The sequence below is a fragment of the Rissa tridactyla genome, chromosome 2 (assembly GCF_028500815.1).
Source record: "Rissa tridactyla isolate bRisTri1 chromosome 2, bRisTri1.patW.cur.20221130, whole genome shotgun sequence".
NCBI classification, from domain to species: domain Eukaryota; kingdom Metazoa; phylum Chordata; class Aves; order Charadriiformes; family Laridae; genus Rissa; species Rissa tridactyla.
Window position 1 is genome coordinate 140,627,852 of NC_071467.1, and position 19,256 is coordinate 140,647,107.

Here is a 19,256-nt window from a genome sequence, read left to right on the forward strand (position 1 = left end):
TCAAAATGCTGTAATTTGTCTCTTTGAATGACTTGGAGTGGAAATTTATCCCACATTTTCACCTGTACAGTTAAATTCAGGATATTGGTCAGACCTAACACCTAATTTTTCAAGGTGATATGGGTTCACAACTCTGTCTGAAGTCTCTCAGAGCTGCAGGGTCTCACAGCCTTTATTAAGCAGCCAACACTGAGTCACACAAAATTAGAGTGCTTTTCCAAATGCAGTCCACCACTCCTTCAAGTCTTTCTCATGGGAAGTGCAGATACCGTATCTATTTACTGTATTTCACAAGAAGAGCCAAAAGTGTAATGACTAAGATTTTTCAATGGTAAATGTGATATAAGTGTCTTTATTAGTTTGCTTTTACAAAATCTCTGATTTCTCCCAAGGCCTTAAAGAAGGTGACTTTCAGTAAAAATCACATCCCAACTAGGATTCTCAGCACTGATTTAAATCCACCAAGGATTTTACTTTTAACTCAAATGCTTACAATTTAAAGACTCTGTGTTTCCATATATGAGAGGAGATTAGCATATACATCTCTTGATGTGCACACTGTAAGGCAGCCCAAAATACCCATAGAAATAAATACAGGTATCCTTGTTCACTTCAGCGTGGCAACACCCATGCAATATAGGTTTAAGTATCTTACTCAAATTATTATTCTGGTCTTGCTGGAACTACATATGCATTTCCGAATTCCAGGCTGCTTTTTTGATAACTTTCTTATCACTGTTTCTTAAGCTTCAGCATACAGGGAGTTGCAAATAAGGAATGAGTTTTCAGGCTTCCACACAGCGTATCTGGAATGGAAAGCAGAGGGAAAACCGGTGCTCCAGCAGCTATGCTGGGGGAAAACACTCTCAGCACTCGCTGAAAGCTAGCAAGGTCTCTTGTGGTGGTTACCGAGTTTTCTCTTGGCTAGAGTATCTTCTGATGGTTTATAGTAGATTTGTTGCTTGATCTGAATATTAAAATTTCATAACATTTCTCCAGTACTGAATGAACCAGAGAGTAAGCTTGTATTTCTTTCTGGGAATAGGAAGTCCCTAAATATCTAACCCTAGTTAAATATGTATTAATAATGACTAGCCATGAAATGGAAGACTTGACAATTCACACTTCAACAGTAGTTGTGTGAGTGTGTAAGAGGAAATTACAATGTTTCCCGTCAGGTGTAAATGGAGATCTTACACATTTCAATGAATCTAATTTTGTGCAGTGAAAAGCTGTCTTGTTAATAACAGAACTTTTTCCATCTAAATTTATAATTCAATTGGAGTCACAGGAGACATTTTTAATTTCCGTTTCACAGACTGTATCCTACTATTAGTACGTTAAAACATTTTCTTTCAAAAAAGAAAGCTTTGTGAAACCAATGCCTGGAAACATATTGTTGATTATTTATACCCAGGTATTGTGTGTCAGATAGTAGGGAATCGAGATTTGTATTTGCTCATATTTTGAACTTTTTAAAAATAGGTAAATATGTCAGTTAAAACTCTACTTTCTTCATTCAGTATTTTTGAATGTCTAGGGTCTTGTCCCATGTAGAAACTAAATAATATGTATGTTTGTGAATGCTTGCACATAAACATAACCACCACAGTTCACTTAGAATATTGCTGTAACTTCAATGAGTGAAATGAAGAAATATTAGACTACCATGGGTTTGTATGTCACTTCAGGTAGACTGAAATCTTGGAAACCAAATACCAGCATAGCTCTGATGATTTTATTTTTCAGTTCAGTGACTACTAAATGAGCACTGTGTTGAAAAATTAATTTGGAAATGTCAATGTGGATAGAGTAATAAAGTAAATATTAAAAGAATTACAGTAAAAAGAAAATATACTAATACTGAATAGTGAAACTCTACTAGACCGCTAGAGTCTATTATACCGCAAGACTAAAACAATTCCACAAATAATGGAGAGCTTACCTTGTTTATGCTATTCTTAATGTTCCAGCAACGTTGCATTGATGATTTACCCATAATTAGATACCTGTTAGTCATATGACACAAAAATATTGTTGTACTTATTCGGACGCAATGGCAAACAATCTTAATTGTGCAGTGGAACATGTTCTATTGTACTGTTTTTTTAACAGGACTATTTTAATAAACATTTTCATATTTAACTACAGCTATTATGGCTTAGCCTGTGGTTATACATTTCATCAAATAAGAAAACTCCCGTAGGCTTACTGTGTGGTTACCTTCTGTAGAGTACCTTATGGGAACTCAATCTTTATGAGATCAGCTTATTAATATATGTGAATTCACACTTCAGTAATAATAGTCACACCATTACAAACAGGAAACAAACTTCCCTTGGGTAATTCGAAACACCAGGGGGAAGCGGCATTCCAGTAATACCATAAATTCAGCATCTCTTTTGAAAGGGTGGCCGGATAACACCATGGCGAGTCCTGTCTAGATGATGTCTCTTCTCTTATCTCACTGTTTCCTAGGCTAAATTTCTCATTCAACTTCCTAGCAGACACTAAAAGAAAATAAATTCTTCCTGACCTGATGAAAGAGATGCTGAGAGGGAAAACTGGAGAAACAGAGTGCTTTCTAAGATCAACCTCAGACAAAATAACCTGGAGTAACAGTTCAAGGCTATTGTTCTGAGCAGAATCTCAAGCCACCACATCCACTTTACCGAGTGTCCTGCTACTGTCAACAGTATCAGGCACAGCTAATTTAAAACAACGAGCAAAACCACCTCATCTTCACCCAGAGTGGTCCATGCTTAAAAAGAAAAGCAGTCTGTGCATGAGTTCAAAGACCGTGACTAGTGTAAGGGTTACAGGTGAAGCGAGAGCTCCTTCTTCTCAGGGTATTGTGTTTCTTAAGATGTCTAATCCAAAACATTTAAATTGATCCATCTTGTTCCACTAACTCCTTTCCCATATTCCTACAGAAAAATGCAGCTATTTTCTGATTCTGCTGAAACATATTTAGGCCTTAAAAGTGGCGTTCTTTTGGTAACATTCACTTTTTTCTGACTTCCCGCAAGTTATCCACCTTTCCCCAGGTGCTCTTCTCCAGAGCAGGGCTGTTCACAGTAAAGGCAGCCGTGGCCCAGGGTGGCAGCTGTCCTGATGATACCTTTCCGCTTTTTTTCCCTCTGCGTCAGCAGCTCTCATAAAGGATGGCACATGCTCTTCCACAAGAATTGCTACGGTAGCCAGCCCAGGCTGCAGAAGGACATTTTTTCATTCTAGCTGTATGCTTTAGATCTGTGCCAGCCCACACTGAGAGCTCACCTCTATTTCATCTGCAACGGTGTACTGGGCCGAAGATTGCTATTCTCCTACATGCTAAACAGCCTCCTTAATTCAACTTGTTCTAGTGGCAAGCATTTCAAGATAAACACTTTTGAGTGATATTTTATCACAGTTTGAGTCCTAGCTTTTTCCCTGAAGGGTACAGCTATATCCCACCCTGCTGTCTCTACGCTCCCAGTGTCGAGACAGCTAATCTCGTGCAAGCCTCTCGTTATGTTTTTGGAAAAGCAATTCTTAAACCAGCGATCTGTTCTCCTTTTCCCTCATCATTTTAAAGCAGTTAACGCACAGTTTCAGATGTGGATAACAAAGGCAGCGAAAGGAGGAAAAAGGCTGTCTCCTGTTGGGGTGTGCTGGGTTGCCATGCACATCCCGGTGTTTACATCTCCAAGCCGGCTGCCAGCCAGCCGCAGCTCCGGCAGTAAAACGATCCAGCTACTGTACTCTTGACTTTTGCAAACTATGAGCGGCCGGGAGGGAGACTGCGCAAGCGCTGGGGCAGCTGCAGGACCTTTCCCTCACTGAACCGGCAGCGGGGCTGGGCACGCCAGCCTGTTTGTGTGCTGCTCCACGACCTTTCACCTACTTCAGCTATTTTGGCCGTGCCGGGAGCCCTCGGCGGCTCGACAGCTCCTGCGGTTGCAGCGTCGGGTGATAGAAAGATGAGAACGGGAAGATATGATCCTTGTTTGTAATGTTATTTCTGTCTTTTTTTTCCGTGCAAAGGGCCACATAAATATTTAGAAAACAGGCGTGTTAGTAGATTAAAGTATCAACCAGTTGCATAAAGGCAGACCCATCTGAGCGCTTTGCCCACGGCACTGCTGGAAATGTCACCAAGTGCTGCGAATACAGCTCAAGCCCTTTGGTCATCAGACCATTCCTTCTGCTTACATTCAAAACTTTCTAGTGCTATCATTAATTTCCACCCTGACTTACTGCTCCTCCTGGGTCATCATTTACTGTTCCTTACAAAAGCTGAATTAAAAGTTGCCTTTGTCCCGAGTAGAAAATGTTAGTCTGGTTTCCCAAGAGAAAAAAACTTCAATAATGTCGCCTGTTCACCTGTTTGCCAAACCATCCCTCCTAACCACTTCAACCAAATTTGAATAGATTATCAACTTCCTACAAACTTTGTAGAAACCGGCAGGTGGTTTAGGGAGGAGATATTCAAATTTTAGTCCACATTGAGGAAAAGGCAGGGGAAACTCAGACAAGATTCATTCTACTAGACAGCAGCAATCCCACCAGTTGTAATCACACGTATCCTGGTGGGTCAGGAGAGGGCACACACCCCAGCACTGCATATTGTGTCGCCAGTGCTTGCTGGCAGGTGGGTTAGGAAGAAAAGCCTCGCATTTGTGTCACCATGGAGAAAAAGGGAGGACAAAGTCAGCCAAGACACTTTCTATTAGACATCAGCAACATGGCCAGTTATCACGTTGTTCTGGCCAGCCAGGAACACGGCTCTGACCTAAGTACAGCATGTTGTGTCTCCAGCAGTGGGGAGCTCATAAGGTACATCGAGGAGGGAGACAGCTAACTGCAATGGATAGCATTTAGGGGAGAAATGTACAGGAATCCAGACTTCATTCGCTCCACTCTTCTGTTGTGCAAAAAAGCAGAATGTTAACACAGCTCCATTTTCTTAAGGATAGTCAGCAAACCATTACTGTGACTGAGCAACTGAAAGCGTTGTTACTGCCTTTTCAAAACTTGCCCCAGGGCAGTTCAGAAGAGGAAAGTCAAAATATTAAAGCAGCGGCAATGAGACCCATCTGATGAATGCTGCAGTTCAGAATCTGGCAGTGTCCTTCACCATCAACATGCTCTTCTCCGAAACCTGCACTTATAACTGTCACGTGCACTGGGACTTCAGGAGGAGGGGGGAAATGGTGGTTTGGAGAGGAAGTAAAGTGAGAACGCACAGTACTGCAGTCAGGATGGAGCGTGGAGTGATTTGAAGTGGTTACAATTTTCACCGCCTAGTCTTCACATGCAGCTTGGCTGACAACAAATCCTCATGTATCGTCGTTACCTTTGTGCCTAAAACTTAGCCGTCTTGCCCAATATTCAGGACATCCTTAACAATTATTTCCCAGATATACCATTTATTTTTACAGGAATGGAAAGTTATATATATTGTTCAGAACCTACCGAAATACATAACCCATCATACAAAAAGTGAGAAGCAAACCTGCATGATGAAGACGACACACTTCTTCCAGAGGCTCAGTGGAGTAATAAAACTGTTAGTTGTCGAGCTGCAGATGTGTAAAATTCTTGTAGAAGTTTGTTTTGATGTGAAAAGCATCCAGGTTTTGAGTTACTGGAGCCTTGCCCTTTTAATAATTGGGGAAGGCAACACGCTTCCTATATTTCCTGCAACTACGATTGTACTGTTTGTTCAGAGCTAAACTGAACATGTAAGATTTTTGTTCATCCCTTACTGCATATAACTACCACGAAATCTATGAGAAAACAAGTTGCTGTAAAGAAAAGGAATGTAAACAACAGGAATTATTCCTAGTAGACTTTTTCCCTATTCAGAACAGAATATGTGAAACGACTACTCACAAAGGTTGTTCAAGTTACTTATATTAATCAGGGTCAGCACACCAGCAGATTAAAATAAAGTATCTCAATAAGAACAGAAATAGTGACCTTATAAATGAGAATAACTGCCTACTATGGCGGACTTTCTTGACTCAGATTTTATTGCAAAGTGTCAGTCTTGAGATTCTTGCTTGCCATTGATTAGTGGCTTCAGGAAGAACACGGAAAAACCCCAAATCTATCCTATTCATGTTCCACAATTTAAACAAATTTGTGTGATATTTTTACTTTTGTGAGGCATCTGCAACTTGCAGGTAAACAAAGCTAAAACAGTCAAAAGCAAACCCTAACACCTATTCTCGAATTTTCAACTTCTGGCAAGTGCAGGAAAAACCAAAACGGTTACATTTGTTATTATTAGTTGTCTTCATTTTGCTTCATTTCACATTTCATATGCCAACATTCAATCACTGTGGTAAAACGTAATATATCCGATGGAACAATAACAGAGTAACTCTCCCAATAAAATAATAAAACAGGGAGCAATAAAATAATAAAACAGACTGTACAGTGGGAATAGATAAGTAAGCAGGGATAAGAGATATGACTAGGAAGACAATAAGATAAAGTTCAAGAAAATAACTAATGATAAGCTGAAGTGTTCTCCTCAGCTTATTAAACATTAAAATGTGAATTTTTCAGGAATGTATCTTCCTTCCCATTAAAAAGAGCTTATATATGTTTATGTGTGTAGGAACATATAAAAACTGGGTTAAGGAATTACATGTAAGTATTAAGGCTATATTCTTTTGTATCATTTTATTGCTGTGTGGCCCTGCTGTTACCGAGCAGGATGTAGGATGGCAGAAAGACCTTTGCTGACGTTAAACCCATTCTTCAACACCTTACTCAAAGCCTGCCTTTAGCGAAGTGGACTCGGAAGCTTGGGAAAAAGCCAGGCCATGCTGGAGAGCAAAGTTTCCTCTCCGGCAAAGAGGAAAGGTGTGCAGGCTTTTCCCAGCTCAGCCGGCCACCTCTGAGGTCAGCTGTAGACAAGAGTAAATAAGAGCCGCATGGCGATTTGGGACCGGTGCGTCACCAAACCAGCTGTCCGCGGCTATTTGGTCACTACTAATCCAGGTCACAGCCATGACCTACATGTCGAGCACCCGGAACCCTCTGGCGAGGATCCAGTTTTGCTCCCTTCGCACCTCCACGTATCCTCTGCGTCGACCCCGGCCTTTCAGCCATTCCACCGCTTCGCGCAAAGAGGCCGTTTCCCTTTCGGGTAAGGCCCCGAACACCCGCGCACCCCTCAGGGTTGGCAACACAGCTGGTGCTACGGCGGCCACCGCCTGGGATGGGCCGGGCCAGGCCCGCTCCCCACAGCCCCGGGGACCACGCCGGCTGCCCCTAGAAGGCCGGTTCCTCCCCCTCCCCCGGCTCGGAGCGGCGGGAGGAGCGCGGTGCCCTTGGGTCCTGGCAAGGCCGCCAACGCCGCTGACATTGCCCGGAGCCTGCCCGGTAAACAAGGTCACGGGAGGCGGTGCAGGGCCAACACACCTCCCCCCCCTTCCCGGCGACCTGCCCGCTGCCGGCGGGGGGACAACGGCTTGGGGGGGGGGGGGGGGGTTGACGAAAGAGGGAACCCCGCCAACGGCAGTCACGAGCCGCCCGGCACCGGGAACGTTCCGTTATGGGCGGGGCCGGCCGAAGCCCTTCCTCCCCCCCCCCCCCCCCCGCTTTCCCGGGGGTTGTAAATAGAGGCGGCACGTGAAGCCGCTCGCCACTGGCGAGGGGAACAGCGAGAGGCCTTTGGGCGCCTACTGGACACCGAGCGAGCCACACACCGAGCCACCCACCCGCTTACCTGCCCCTGAGTGACCGACCTGCCACCCACCCACCCACCCACCCACCCGACTGACCGCCGCCCCGGGAGCGATGAAGGCCGCCCGCATCGCCCTGCGCGCCGCCACCCCCCTGGCAGGAGCCAGCGGGGCCAGCAGCCGCCGCGGCCAGTTGCCGCTGGAAGTGGAGCAGTTCTCCCGTTTCTCCCCCTCCCCGCTCTCCATCAAGCAGCTGCTGGACTTCGGTGAGAGGCGGGACGGGCGAGGGGAGGCGAGGGTGGTGGTGGCTAGTGTGTGTGTGGCTAGTAGCCTGTGGCTGGGGGCTTGTGAATCCCGGGCTGGGGGGGGTGGGGGCGGCGAGGCCCCTGGCTGGGGGGGTCCGGAGAGAGGGGAGTGGTCCCCGCTTGTGGACCAGCCAGCCCTGGAGGTGGTCGCCCCAGGCGATGTCCCCCCGCCGGTGCCAGCCCCGGGGCCGGCCGGCCCCGGGGCTGGCACCGGCGGGGGGACATCGCCTGGGGCGACCACCTCAGGCACCCACCGGGCGATGGTGCCTTGTGACTGCCTGGACCAAAGCCGAAGATAGGCTTCAGCTCTAATTGGGCGATGTTAATGGCATGGGGAGGGCTAAGAGATTAGTTAATGGGTGTTTTCGTGCTCGGAGGTACGCGGTATCGGGGAGGAGTCAATTAGTCGTGTCCTGTTGGGGAGCGAACGAGCTGTACCCAGATCCCATTGCTGCTTTGGCAGCCGGCAGACCTGTGCTCACACGACCTTTTTCAGTCTTCACCACGAAGAAGCCCGTGTTTACAAAGTGATTCTTCTAGAGGATTACAAATAAAGCCCCGTGTCTAAGTGGGAAACGTACCAATATTCCTCCCAGGAACATGCTGTCACGTAAACAACATCCAGCACAAACGCATACATACACTTAGGACAACTGGCCGGTAACAGCATGATGATTGCAAAAGAACGTAGCCATGAAGCCTATGGAAACACAGCAAATTGTACCTGTATCTTGAAACTCTCTTCTTTTTTACCAAACTTCTCTTCTGGATTTGTTCACAGGCTCAACTAATGGATGTGAGAGAACTTCCTTTGCGTTTTTGCGCCAGGAACTTCCTGTGAGGTTTGCAAACATACTGAAAGAAATTGATCTTCTTCCTGATAAATTGCTAGGAACCCCATCAGTGCAATTAGTAAAAAGCTGGTAAGTTAAGAGCTACTTGAATTCAGCCTGTAAAATCACATAGCTTTGACAACTTGGTTGTCACAGACTTTTTTTGAATGGTAGAAGACGATAACAAAATACACTAGAAATGCAGTTTCTTTATCAAAGCTGAATTGCAAGCTGTTATACACTGTCCTTTTCTAACATACTAAAATCACATTGAAAAACAGCATGGTTATATTGTTATATTTAAATAGTTTTAAAAAAACCAAACCAACAAACCATGACAGTTTGGAATAGCTGGTAGAGCAAATCTCGCTTCTTACCCTTTAAGAAGGAGGACAAAAAAATGTGTTCTGTTCTCACATAGCATTACAGACCCTCAGAGCTACACAGAAATGGGAAAGCAGGCTATATACTTGTTTGAGTCTCTGATGGAATTACTGACAGAGGTTCTATTCCATAGCACATTGCCTTAGCTTGTGCACCAAGCGTTTGGAATTCAGTTGATATAATCTCTGTGGTTGACACAGTGGTTGAGTCTGATTTAACCTTGCTTTACTGGCATGGTTGCAGCATTTGCAAGAATGGCTGGCATAAAGGGTAAAAGTATTAGAGTGAGACCCAGAAACTGTTCTTAATCTAGCCAACGCTTGTGCCTTTGCAGTGTGCGTCAAGGCTGTCAGATGTTAACACAAGAGGCTCAAGTACTTAGCTTGTGCCAAAGCTGATCAGATTTGGAAAAATTTTGCTTAGGTGACTTTCTGATCGGTGTTGTCGTTTGGATCTTCTTTTGAAATACCTCCCTTCTTAAGAATAGTAAGGGGTTCCTACATACCTAAAGTGAGGGTTTAGATTCCTTTCTGGGGGGCAGGCACAAGAAAAGACTTAAAACTTCTAGGGTTCAGGCAGTCAAGAAGTATCCATCTGTGATTCTATGCTTGGATGGAACTTTGATACTTTAAAGATACTTCAGACTTCTAGCTGATTTGTTAAGAGTAATGATTTGGACAAGACAAAGTATTTTTTCTGTTCCTAGACTAATAAAAATCAAATGAATGTGTCCTTTTTCAATAGGTACATCCAAAGCCTAATGGAGCTTGTTGAATTCCACCAGAAAAGCCCAGATGACCAAAAAGTCTTATCTGAGTAAGCTTTTTCATTTGTTTCTTTGAACTTTTCATCTTGCATTCTGCTTTTCATAATGTAGTCAGTTTAGAATGACAGCTGTCATGAGCTTAATTTGATAACCTAGCACAAAGTGCTGTGCACAGAACAAGCTGGTTTAAATCTATGATGATGTTTAGCAATGTTACTAATAAATATGGCCCATTACAGCTCAGTTTCAAGGGCATGCTGCCCCTTGAACTGTCTTGACAGAAATAACAACAGAAACTATTTGTGATATCACATCCCTGCCTCTTTCCAAGATGTGTTTTTCCCTTCCTCACATTCTCTTCTGCTCAAACTATTATGAATGAGTGAACAGGCAGTGAATTTGACGTGACTAATGATTACACCTTTTGTATTAAAAACATCAGACTCTTCTGGTTTAGGTCAGTGAGGAATTAATTTTAAAAGAATGAAAAAAATATACCGTGTTTTAATGTTAAGGTTGTTATGCATTTACGTATGCTGCATCTGTATTAGATAATGACATTGTACAAAGCTTGCCTCCATGTAATCTTAGAAAAATGTTCTAAAAAGATCTTTTTTTTTGACCTAGCTTTATAGATACATTAATCAGAGTCCGAAACAGACATCATGATGTGGTTCCTACAATGGCACAAGGAGTAATTGAATACAAAGACACGTTTAAAGTAGATCCTGTCACCAATCAAAACATTCAGTATTTTTTGGACCGTTTTTACATGAGCCGCATTTCTACCCGGATGCTAATGAACCAACACAGTAAGTAGGAATTTTTACCTGAGGAAAAATGTCAGCCTGTTGAGAAACATGTTACTATAAACATTCCTTAAAAGTGTTGGAGATCTGCCTTGGATGATTTTGTGTGACACTGAAAAGTTAGAAACTGAATGTATGACTTAGGAAAGTAATGGGAAAACTTGTTTTCTAAACCACAGACTGATTGTAATAAGTCTTGTGTGGAATATGTAGCGATCTCGTTCCTTACATCTGAAAAGCCTTTAGATGTTGAACTACAGAAAAGCCAACATTAGTTTGCTAGCAGTAGATTGTATTTTTAACTCACAAAAGGCATAAACAACACACATTATTTTGTGACTGTATGTTGTCATCACACTGTATTAGTCTAAGTTTAAGGCTGGGGTTTCTTTTAAATAATACAGTATTTGGGATTAAATATAGTATTATTTTCATCTTAAACAGCCCTTCTTTTTGATGATAAATCTGGCTCAGGGCACCCGAGGCACATTGGAAGTATTGATCCTTGCTGTGATGTTGTTGAAGTAGTGAATGGTACGTATTCTCAGATTCTTACCATTTCTCTTCATGATGAGTATTTATATCTGATTGCAAGCAATTTGGGTAACCAACATACGTTGTATAGGATGCTGACTGTTTTTTTTATTGAAATAGCTGAAAGCAGTCTATCCAAACAAAGCTTTTATAGGTCACAAAATACAAAGTAGCATTAAAAAATGTGTTGAAATAAGGTGAAGTGACAGATGAGGTAGGAGTTAAAGTTGTCTGTGGTATTGAGATTGGCCTTACCTACTGATAGGTAACAGATGCATGTGTTCTACAGAGTTATCAGATTGTACTGAAGATTTGCCCATGCTGCTGTAACTGCCTATTTGTTCAGTTTTTAATGCACACAGTGGATGCAATGTTATCATTCCTTTGAGACACAAGCTTAGTTATTCTGTAACACCTTAGCAGTTAACAAATCTTATTTTGCTATGCATTAGAATGAATTTCTACAGTGTTTGATATTATACTTCACATATTTTATTTAAATAAATATTTCAGATGCTTTTGACAGTTCCAAGATGTTGTGTGACCAGTATTACTTAACATCTCCAGAACTGAAACTTAATCAAGTGAATGGTAAGATGAGACCTTTTATGTCTACCTTCCTATCAGTAGCCAAACTGCTGCTTTTACTGAATCAAAAGACTCCTAATTCTATAGCCATAATGGTACAACCAGTTGATCTGTCGTGGGCTAGTTCCTCTTAATTTTCTGTTACAAGCACCTCATTTAATCCCCCATGTCCCTCAAATGTCATTGTATCTTTAACACTAGATTTCGTGAGGTAATACCTCTGAATTTGAGAGAAGTAAGGCTGGCCTGTACTTAAGGTAACATGAGAAGTTGCTAGAGAGGAACTCTGTTTCTGGGGTGAGGAAGTGGGGCTGACTGAGAAACACTGGTTCTGCTCCAAGCTGCCTGCTTGTGTCTGATCTTGGGCAGTCTCTGTAACGTCTAAAATCCTTTAATTATAAAATGGAATCAATACTTGCCTCTTTGAGTTTATTTGACGATAAACTGGATTTAAGCAAGTGGCAATTAGAATCTAAACACTGTTATGAGTGCATAAAGTTGTTTGCTCATTTTGGGGGGGGGCGGAACCAAAACTAAGGCTTGATTTATTTTCTTGTTTGTTTTGGCGTACAACTTATTGTAAAATTTGGATACAATACAGAAATTCCATCACCACCTTAAATCTTGCTTGTCTCTTTTCCCCTTCCTCTAGGAAAGTTTCCAGGAGAGCCAATTAACATCGTGTATGTTCCGTCTCATCTCTTTCACATGCTTTTTGAGCTCTTTAAGGTAAGTCCACATAAGCTGTTTATTTCCTTAGTAGTCTGAGCTGGAGTGTCAATATTTAAAATATCTAGCTAGATCTGAATGAAGTAAAGCTTTGCATAGGACACTAAGACTCGTAAAGTTTTCTTAATTGGGGAAATAGCTTTGGCAGTTGGGAAAGGAATGAGTAGTTTGTAGGAGAGTATTTGGACATATTTGTGTGGTGGAAATGGGACAGGGTAGGGGAGAGAGAGAATAAAAGTGGGATGTGGGATTGTGACCACCGCTAGCCATCCCTTTTTAGGGATTACTGCCCTGGTGCCTCTTTTGTGGAGTGCGTGATGCATCTCGAAGTAGCCGAACTAATGTGCTGCCAACATGAGGTGCAGAATTCTGGCAGCCTTTATCAACTGCTGAACTCTTCTCCAGGTAGCTGGTGACTTTAAGGGAGTTATGTTATTTAATTTACTTTGGCTGAGTTATGTTGGGCAAGACCAGTGTAATCTTTCAAGCATAGAAGAGTCTTAGCTATGCTTAGTCACTTTTAGGTGTGAGACCTCCTCTACTCCTCTTGCACTGAATTGCTAAGTGTGTTCTTGGAAGCTAGGCACCAATAGGAATGCGTCTGCATAATAGGCATATTATTTTTAAGTGTGTAGATCCAACACTTTCTGATTATGGTAACCTTCATTTCCATAGAATTCAATGAGGGCAACCGTTGAATTCCAAGAAAACAGTCCTTCCCTTTCTCCAATTGAAGTGACAGTCGTTCTGGGACAAGAAGACCTGGCAATTAAGGTATTTTGTTGGTCTACTACAATACGTGCTTAATGCGATCTTTATGATTACGTATGCTGCTGCAAATTCGATTAGAACTTGCAGCCTCTGACAATAGATCAAAGATACTATCCATGAGCTTTCTGTTAATTGCACTAAATAGAGGGTATCATCTAAATGAAAAATAATATGCTGCAAAACAAATGTTTGCATTTCCTACTGTTGGGTTTGTTCAAATAACAGCATTTTAAATACCATTCCTAGTATATGACTGTAGCTAACTACTCTCTATTAACTCAGATCTCAGACAGAGGAGGTGGCGTTCCAGTAAGGAGAATTGAGCAGCTGTTTAGCTACATGTATTCCACAGCACCAAGGCCGAGGATGGATGATGGTCGAAATACCCCTCTTGTAAGACACTTTCAGTACTCGTGTTACTAATAAGGCTGCTATAAGTGTTTGGACAGATTGGTAGGTTAATAAATTACGAAACGCTATGTCCACCCTAATGCTCTGTGGGTGTTATTGAGCCTCATAAATATGAATTAACACTTTCTGAAACAGACTCTTAATATCTAGCTTAGTGGACAAAAGTATGCTTTTAAAGATATAAACAAGGAACACTCTATCCTGAATCTAACCCTGTTGGGTTTTTTTCTTATACTCCAATGACAGTAATTTACTTGGTCTTCACTCCCACTCAGTCTTCAAACTTACTGTAAATTGTGCTAATCTTTATGGAGCACACAACTGGAGTAGGCTTAGACTATTGTTTATCCATCAGTAGCAAACTCCTTTTACTAATCACTAACCATACTGATTACTACAGTTGTACTAGCTGTACTAGTAAAAACAAGGCAGGGAAAATACATAAATGTAAGATCTATGTGTAAAATCTTCCTCTTTTCATGGGGATTTGTTTTTTCTTTTTAGTGGTTTTGATTTTTTTCAGTGGTCAGTTTCAATATTCCATATGAAACTGATCAGAGATTTCTGTTTTCTTCTAAGAGACTAGTAAGTGCAAAGGACTTTCTAATAGTTTAAAATCTCTGAACACGTTCCAGCTACTTAATTATAAGTCATAAGACCTAGTAAAAAACAAACTAATCTTGTCTTTTGCTTTATTTTTAGGCTGGCTTTGGGTATGGCTTGCCAATTTCTCGTCTGTATGCTAAATACTTTCAAGGAGATCTAAATCTCTACTCCATTTGTGGTTATGGAACAGATGCTATTATCTACCTGAAGGTATGTGTTTTGATTTGGTTAAATAAGATAGTGTTGATAACTACCATTAATGCAGTGAGGTAACCACTCATACCTTTTTAAGGTAAACAAATTCTCTGCTCATGAGTAGAAAAGCTCTCGCTGTCATTAAGAAATATCAGTGAGATTTGTAACTGGTATTTAAGAATTATAAAGGTCACTCAGCTTTAACTAGTCTACTTCGATAACTACTGGTGAAAGCCCCATTAGTCTTTTAGATTGTATTAAGATTTCTTACCTACTGGTTCATGGAATACAAAGTACTGGGAGAAAGTGAAGTAACAGAAAGGCGTGAGCAACAGATCTGGTTTCTTTACTGTTATTTCTTTACACTGACAACCAGAAAGTCTGTATAAACTAATCCTTAAAGAATCTAGTACCTGGTCCTGTTCAAGATCTGCCATATAGCCCCCATATGGCATTCAGATATCAGTAATCTTGAATGCCTGGCATGCAACATGCACTGCTGTTTTGAAGTAACTTGGAAAAAAAGGCCTACGTATTCTTTTCTACTCTTTGCAATTGCTCATGGGGAAAAAACTTCCTGTGAATTTCCTCTACTAAACCAAAACCATAGTTCTAAGTACACTGAAACACAACCAGAGAAGCAAAATTAAGAGTCACAAAAGGAAGAGACGGTCCAGCTATATACATGTTGCATTTCTATTTAATAATTTCCCAATAGAATATTAATTATTTTTTTAGCTGTAAAATATGGGGGTAGGAAAGGAACATATTTTAAAATTTCTCTGGAATTTTGTAAATGTAAGTTCATTTCTTTTCCATGGCTTCCAGAACTATCTTGAAAACAGGTTACAGAGTAATTCTAAGGCCTATAAAAAGGTGTTAATATGACTTGATGTTATGGCATCCTGCCAAATTGTCCAAAGCAAACATAGCTACTGAAGCGCATAAATTCCTGCATCTACTGCCAAAACATTTGTGTAAATAACTTTATTTTGTAGTGTCACTTGCTTAACACTTGAAACATAACTGCATGATTTTTTTTTTTTGCAAAGTGGCATTATTGAGGGGTAGAAACCAAGTAACTTTTTTTTTTTCTTTCTCGATTTTTAGGCCCTATCAACAGATTCAGTAGAAAAACTCCCAGTTTTTAACAAATCAGCTTCGAAACATTACCAGGCTACCTCAGAGGCGGATGACTGGTGTGTCCCAAGTAAAGGCCCAAAGAATCTCTCAAAGCAGAGTGCAGCTATGTGAAGAGAAGTTGGTATCCAGGCACCCAAGGGGATCAAGCTGGCTTCTCAAAAAAGACTACTGTTTGGAAGTATTCCTCTACCTCCAAACAAGCAAATTCTTCAGTTTCAGGACTGGCAGAAGAGAAAGAAGATAAGGATGTTATAGCTTAGGCTGTATGCACTGAATGTGAAATCTTGCTGTGGACTTCAGGATGAGGAAAATAAGAGCGTGTAGGTCTTTAAAGAAGAGATGCGTATAGAGGAAAATCAGGCTATTTTTTTTTTTTGTCATGATCAAAGACTTGATGTGGTAGAGGTGTGCAATTTTTGAGTCCTGTTTAATGCTTGAATTCTGAATACTGATAAATGTCAGTTATGTCAGTGTATATTTTTCTCCTAGAATAGTTATCAGCTCTTCATCTTATTACAGAACTCCTCAGGTAGATAATATCTGTACTTTAAAGCTGTATTTATAATATTTGGAAAAGATCCACTTAACATGGCAGTCTTGTAGCAAGATCCAAACAGCATTCAAATACAGCCTGACTAGAAGGGAGGGAGCCCTGGGAGGTAGGGAGAAAGTTGTTGTGGTGGTTTTTTTGCTTATATAAGGAAGCCCCATTTAAAAAAAAAAAGTATTCTAGTAATAATTCTTATGTGATGCCTTGCTCTCAGTTACATTGCTAGGGTTTTTTAAGCTGTTCATGGAAAAAACTAGCTAAGTAAGGCTCCTATGCATAAGGTAACTAAGAAGGAAATCGGGATATTTTAGGAAAGTACTGGAAAGAAATGGAAAGCTACTTGGTTATAGCAGCTGTAAGGTTAGGCTACATCTAGCCTACATCCCTGCACTCCAGAAAACATATGCCAAGTCAGTCAGTTAGGACTTTCCAAGAACTGAAGTCAGACATGCAAGTTGAATGGAAAGGTTTTGGTGATATGTATTGTGTAAGCGACGTGGGGAACAACAGCATGTTTAAAACATGGTCTTGTGGTTCCTTTTTGTCGTGCTGTTAGAAGATGAGTGGCTCAATACACTAAACCAAAATCTGCTTGTCATCTTTGTCAAATTTGTATTGGACCACACTAGCTCAAAGAGATACCTGGGGATTTGGCTCCTCGAAAGCTGTGATGAGCACTGAAGGTCTGTTTGAAAGGTTTTCAGGAAGTGGTGCTGGAATTAGAATTTTATTCGAAGAACTGTTTATTGCAACGGAAAGGGCTTAGGAAATGAGAAGTTTCAAAATATGAACAGCACAGAATAACTTTTATGAACAGCAAAATAATGGGGAATTGTCACAGGAACAGTGCCAGTGGGAGAGAGCTGTTGGGAAAACATTCCATTCCCAATAAGCTTCTTACTTTCCCATCTTCTTTGTGCGTTTTCCCCCTTGTAAGCAAGGTAAACTTAATGTCAAAATAGAAGCTAAACTATTGGACATTGCCACACTGACCAGTCAAAGTTCATCAGGGCTGTATAATATTACTTGAATTTCTTAGTAATTAGCATATTATCTTAAGCGTATATGATCCATTGCAAGTACAGTATTTAAAGCATCCTGCTCAGTCGTATGAGGTTTTTTAAAATAGACTTGTATTTGTTGGATGGAAAGCCACTCCATACTCTACTGTGAATATCAAATATTTCTTAAAAGGAAAGAGAAAGCTGGAACCACCTTTGTTTTCTAGAAGTCATGTTGGGATAGATTTCTCAGTAAATAGTATTCTGACACTTCGTTTCTTTTGAAAACTAAACTTGGAAGTGTTGGTCATAACTACTGGGCATAATGGCTTCAGTACTGCATCAAGGCTGTTTTTATCCCAGTGAATAAGCTGCAGTCACCAAAGGTCACCAGATGATGCATCTGAGCTCAGCTCAGTGAAGTAAATGGATAAAAAAAGTGAAATATCTCTGTTTAGAAAATGCAGATGTGAAAAAGCTGCATTCACTGCCATAACATACTTGAATATTTGTTAGTTTTTGTTTTGGTATTGAATAGAAGGTCAGAAAAACATACCTAGGTAGTCATTGTTGTCAAGAAAACACAAATTATGCCTGTCTGTCTGCAGCCGGTAATGCTTGAACATGAGTTGTGTTCTCATGGCGTACTGTACGTCTCTAACAGCTGCAGCTACTCCAGGTAGGAGCTGTAACTTCTCACTCAAAGCAGCTGAAGCAAATGGGTGCTGTAAAACACATCTGCAATGTTGCTTGTGGAGAGAAGCTGTAGAGCATGCTCACGCTGCAGACAGGTGTGTATAGCACTTAGGGAACCCACGTGGAATCTCTGTAGTATTAAAAAAATTACTTAAGGGCTGTCTACCTAGATAATACAGTACCTTTTTCAGCATTTACTGAATTTTTACTCCTAAAAGTTGAACTGTAGTTTTAAGCCTTTTACTTGGATGTAGATGTTGATATAATTTTATAATAAAATCTTTTAAATGGTCATCTAGTATCTTTGTTTTCTTCTAAGAAGTCTAGTGCAAGCGAGGCCCTGTGTTATTTTAAGTCTTTAAATGGAGTTGAGCAAAGTAACTTTCACACTGTGTCAAATAGACATAGCAGAGGAGAGAAACACTGAAACAACGGTCTGCTTATGTGTAATGTTTCATCTGCTGAGAGTTTACACAGGGCCTAAAATCAGTGCATCACCTTATTCTTTCATCTTAGGGGAGTTTAGAATTCTTCGTCAGTGCACATTCTACCTTCTAAAATACCTAATTTTTGTTCAGGTGTAAAGAATATGAAAACTCACCACTAGTTTTATATTAAAAAAAAAAAAAAAAAACAAAAATCTCCATCATCAAGTCTATAATTAACAATAACTTTTTTCACAGACTAAATGAAAGCCTCTCTTCCAGGTCTGTGACAATGGGACAGTTGGCTTTTAATGGCTGGTTTGTAAGAGAATAGCAGTTGTCAGACAGAACAGACTGTGCCATGATAAAACAGTTGTCTGCAACTGGTGCTTTAGTGGACTTGTGTTTGCCTGGGAATGTCCTGCATCCCCCTTAATTTTAAGAAGATAGAGTAACTGTAAAAATGTGTGCAGGTTACTTGAAAGGAGAGGTGAAAACCAGCCACACTCTGGGTATCTGGCAGAAAATCCACAAGTGACAGCCCTGTGTGCTGTTTCCCCTTCTTAACACCTCTAACTTCCCCTTCCCCCCCTTCTTTTCACCTGTAATACTGGAGAAGCAGATCAGATGGTGTAAAATTCAAGTGTTTTGCAATTACAGAAATGTACCACTCAGACAGGTATCAGTTTGTCAGGTGTGTTGGAAGAAACAACCCAGAACTAAAGTACACCAGGGACTTTTAATAAACTACTACAGAAAAGAAAACCAACAAAACCCCCACTCGTTGTGTTTTCTTTTCCCATCCACCTTTACTGTCTTGCAGTCCCT

General features: G+C 41.0%; 1 protein-coding gene across 1 annotated transcript; it reads left to right on the forward strand.

Annotated features, from left to right (window-relative positions):
* The first annotated feature begins 7,620 nt into the window (after positions 1–7,620).
* PDK4 (pyruvate dehydrogenase kinase 4) lies at positions 7,621–18,295 on the forward strand. Its single transcript, XM_054192165.1, has 11 exons — positions 7,621–7,948; positions 8,769–8,910; positions 9,949–10,020; positions 10,598–10,782; positions 11,224–11,313; positions 11,827–11,904; positions 12,554–12,630; positions 13,306–13,404; positions 13,684–13,794; positions 14,515–14,628; positions 15,724–18,295. The coding sequence occupies exons 1-11, from the start codon at positions 7,798–7,800 to the stop codon at positions 15,865–15,867; spliced, it is 1,263 nt and encodes a 420-aa protein (XP_054048140.1). The 5' UTR covers positions 7,621–7,797; the 3' UTR covers positions 15,868–18,295.
* The last annotated feature ends 961 nt before the right edge of the window (positions 18,296–19,256 follow it).

Coding starts and splice junctions, on each gene's coding strand:
- PDK4 (XM_054192165.1), top strand. CDS start 7,798: ATGAAGGCCGCCCGCATCGCCCTGCGCGCCGCCACCCCCCTGGCAGGA. Junction 10,783..11,223: donor GATGCTAATGAACCAACACA/GTAAGTAGGAAT, acceptor CATCTTAAACAG/CCCTTCTTTTTGATGATAAA. Junction 13,795..14,514: donor ATGGTCGAAATACCCCTCTT/GTAAGACACTTT, acceptor CTTTATTTTTAG/GCTGGCTTTGGGTATGGCTT.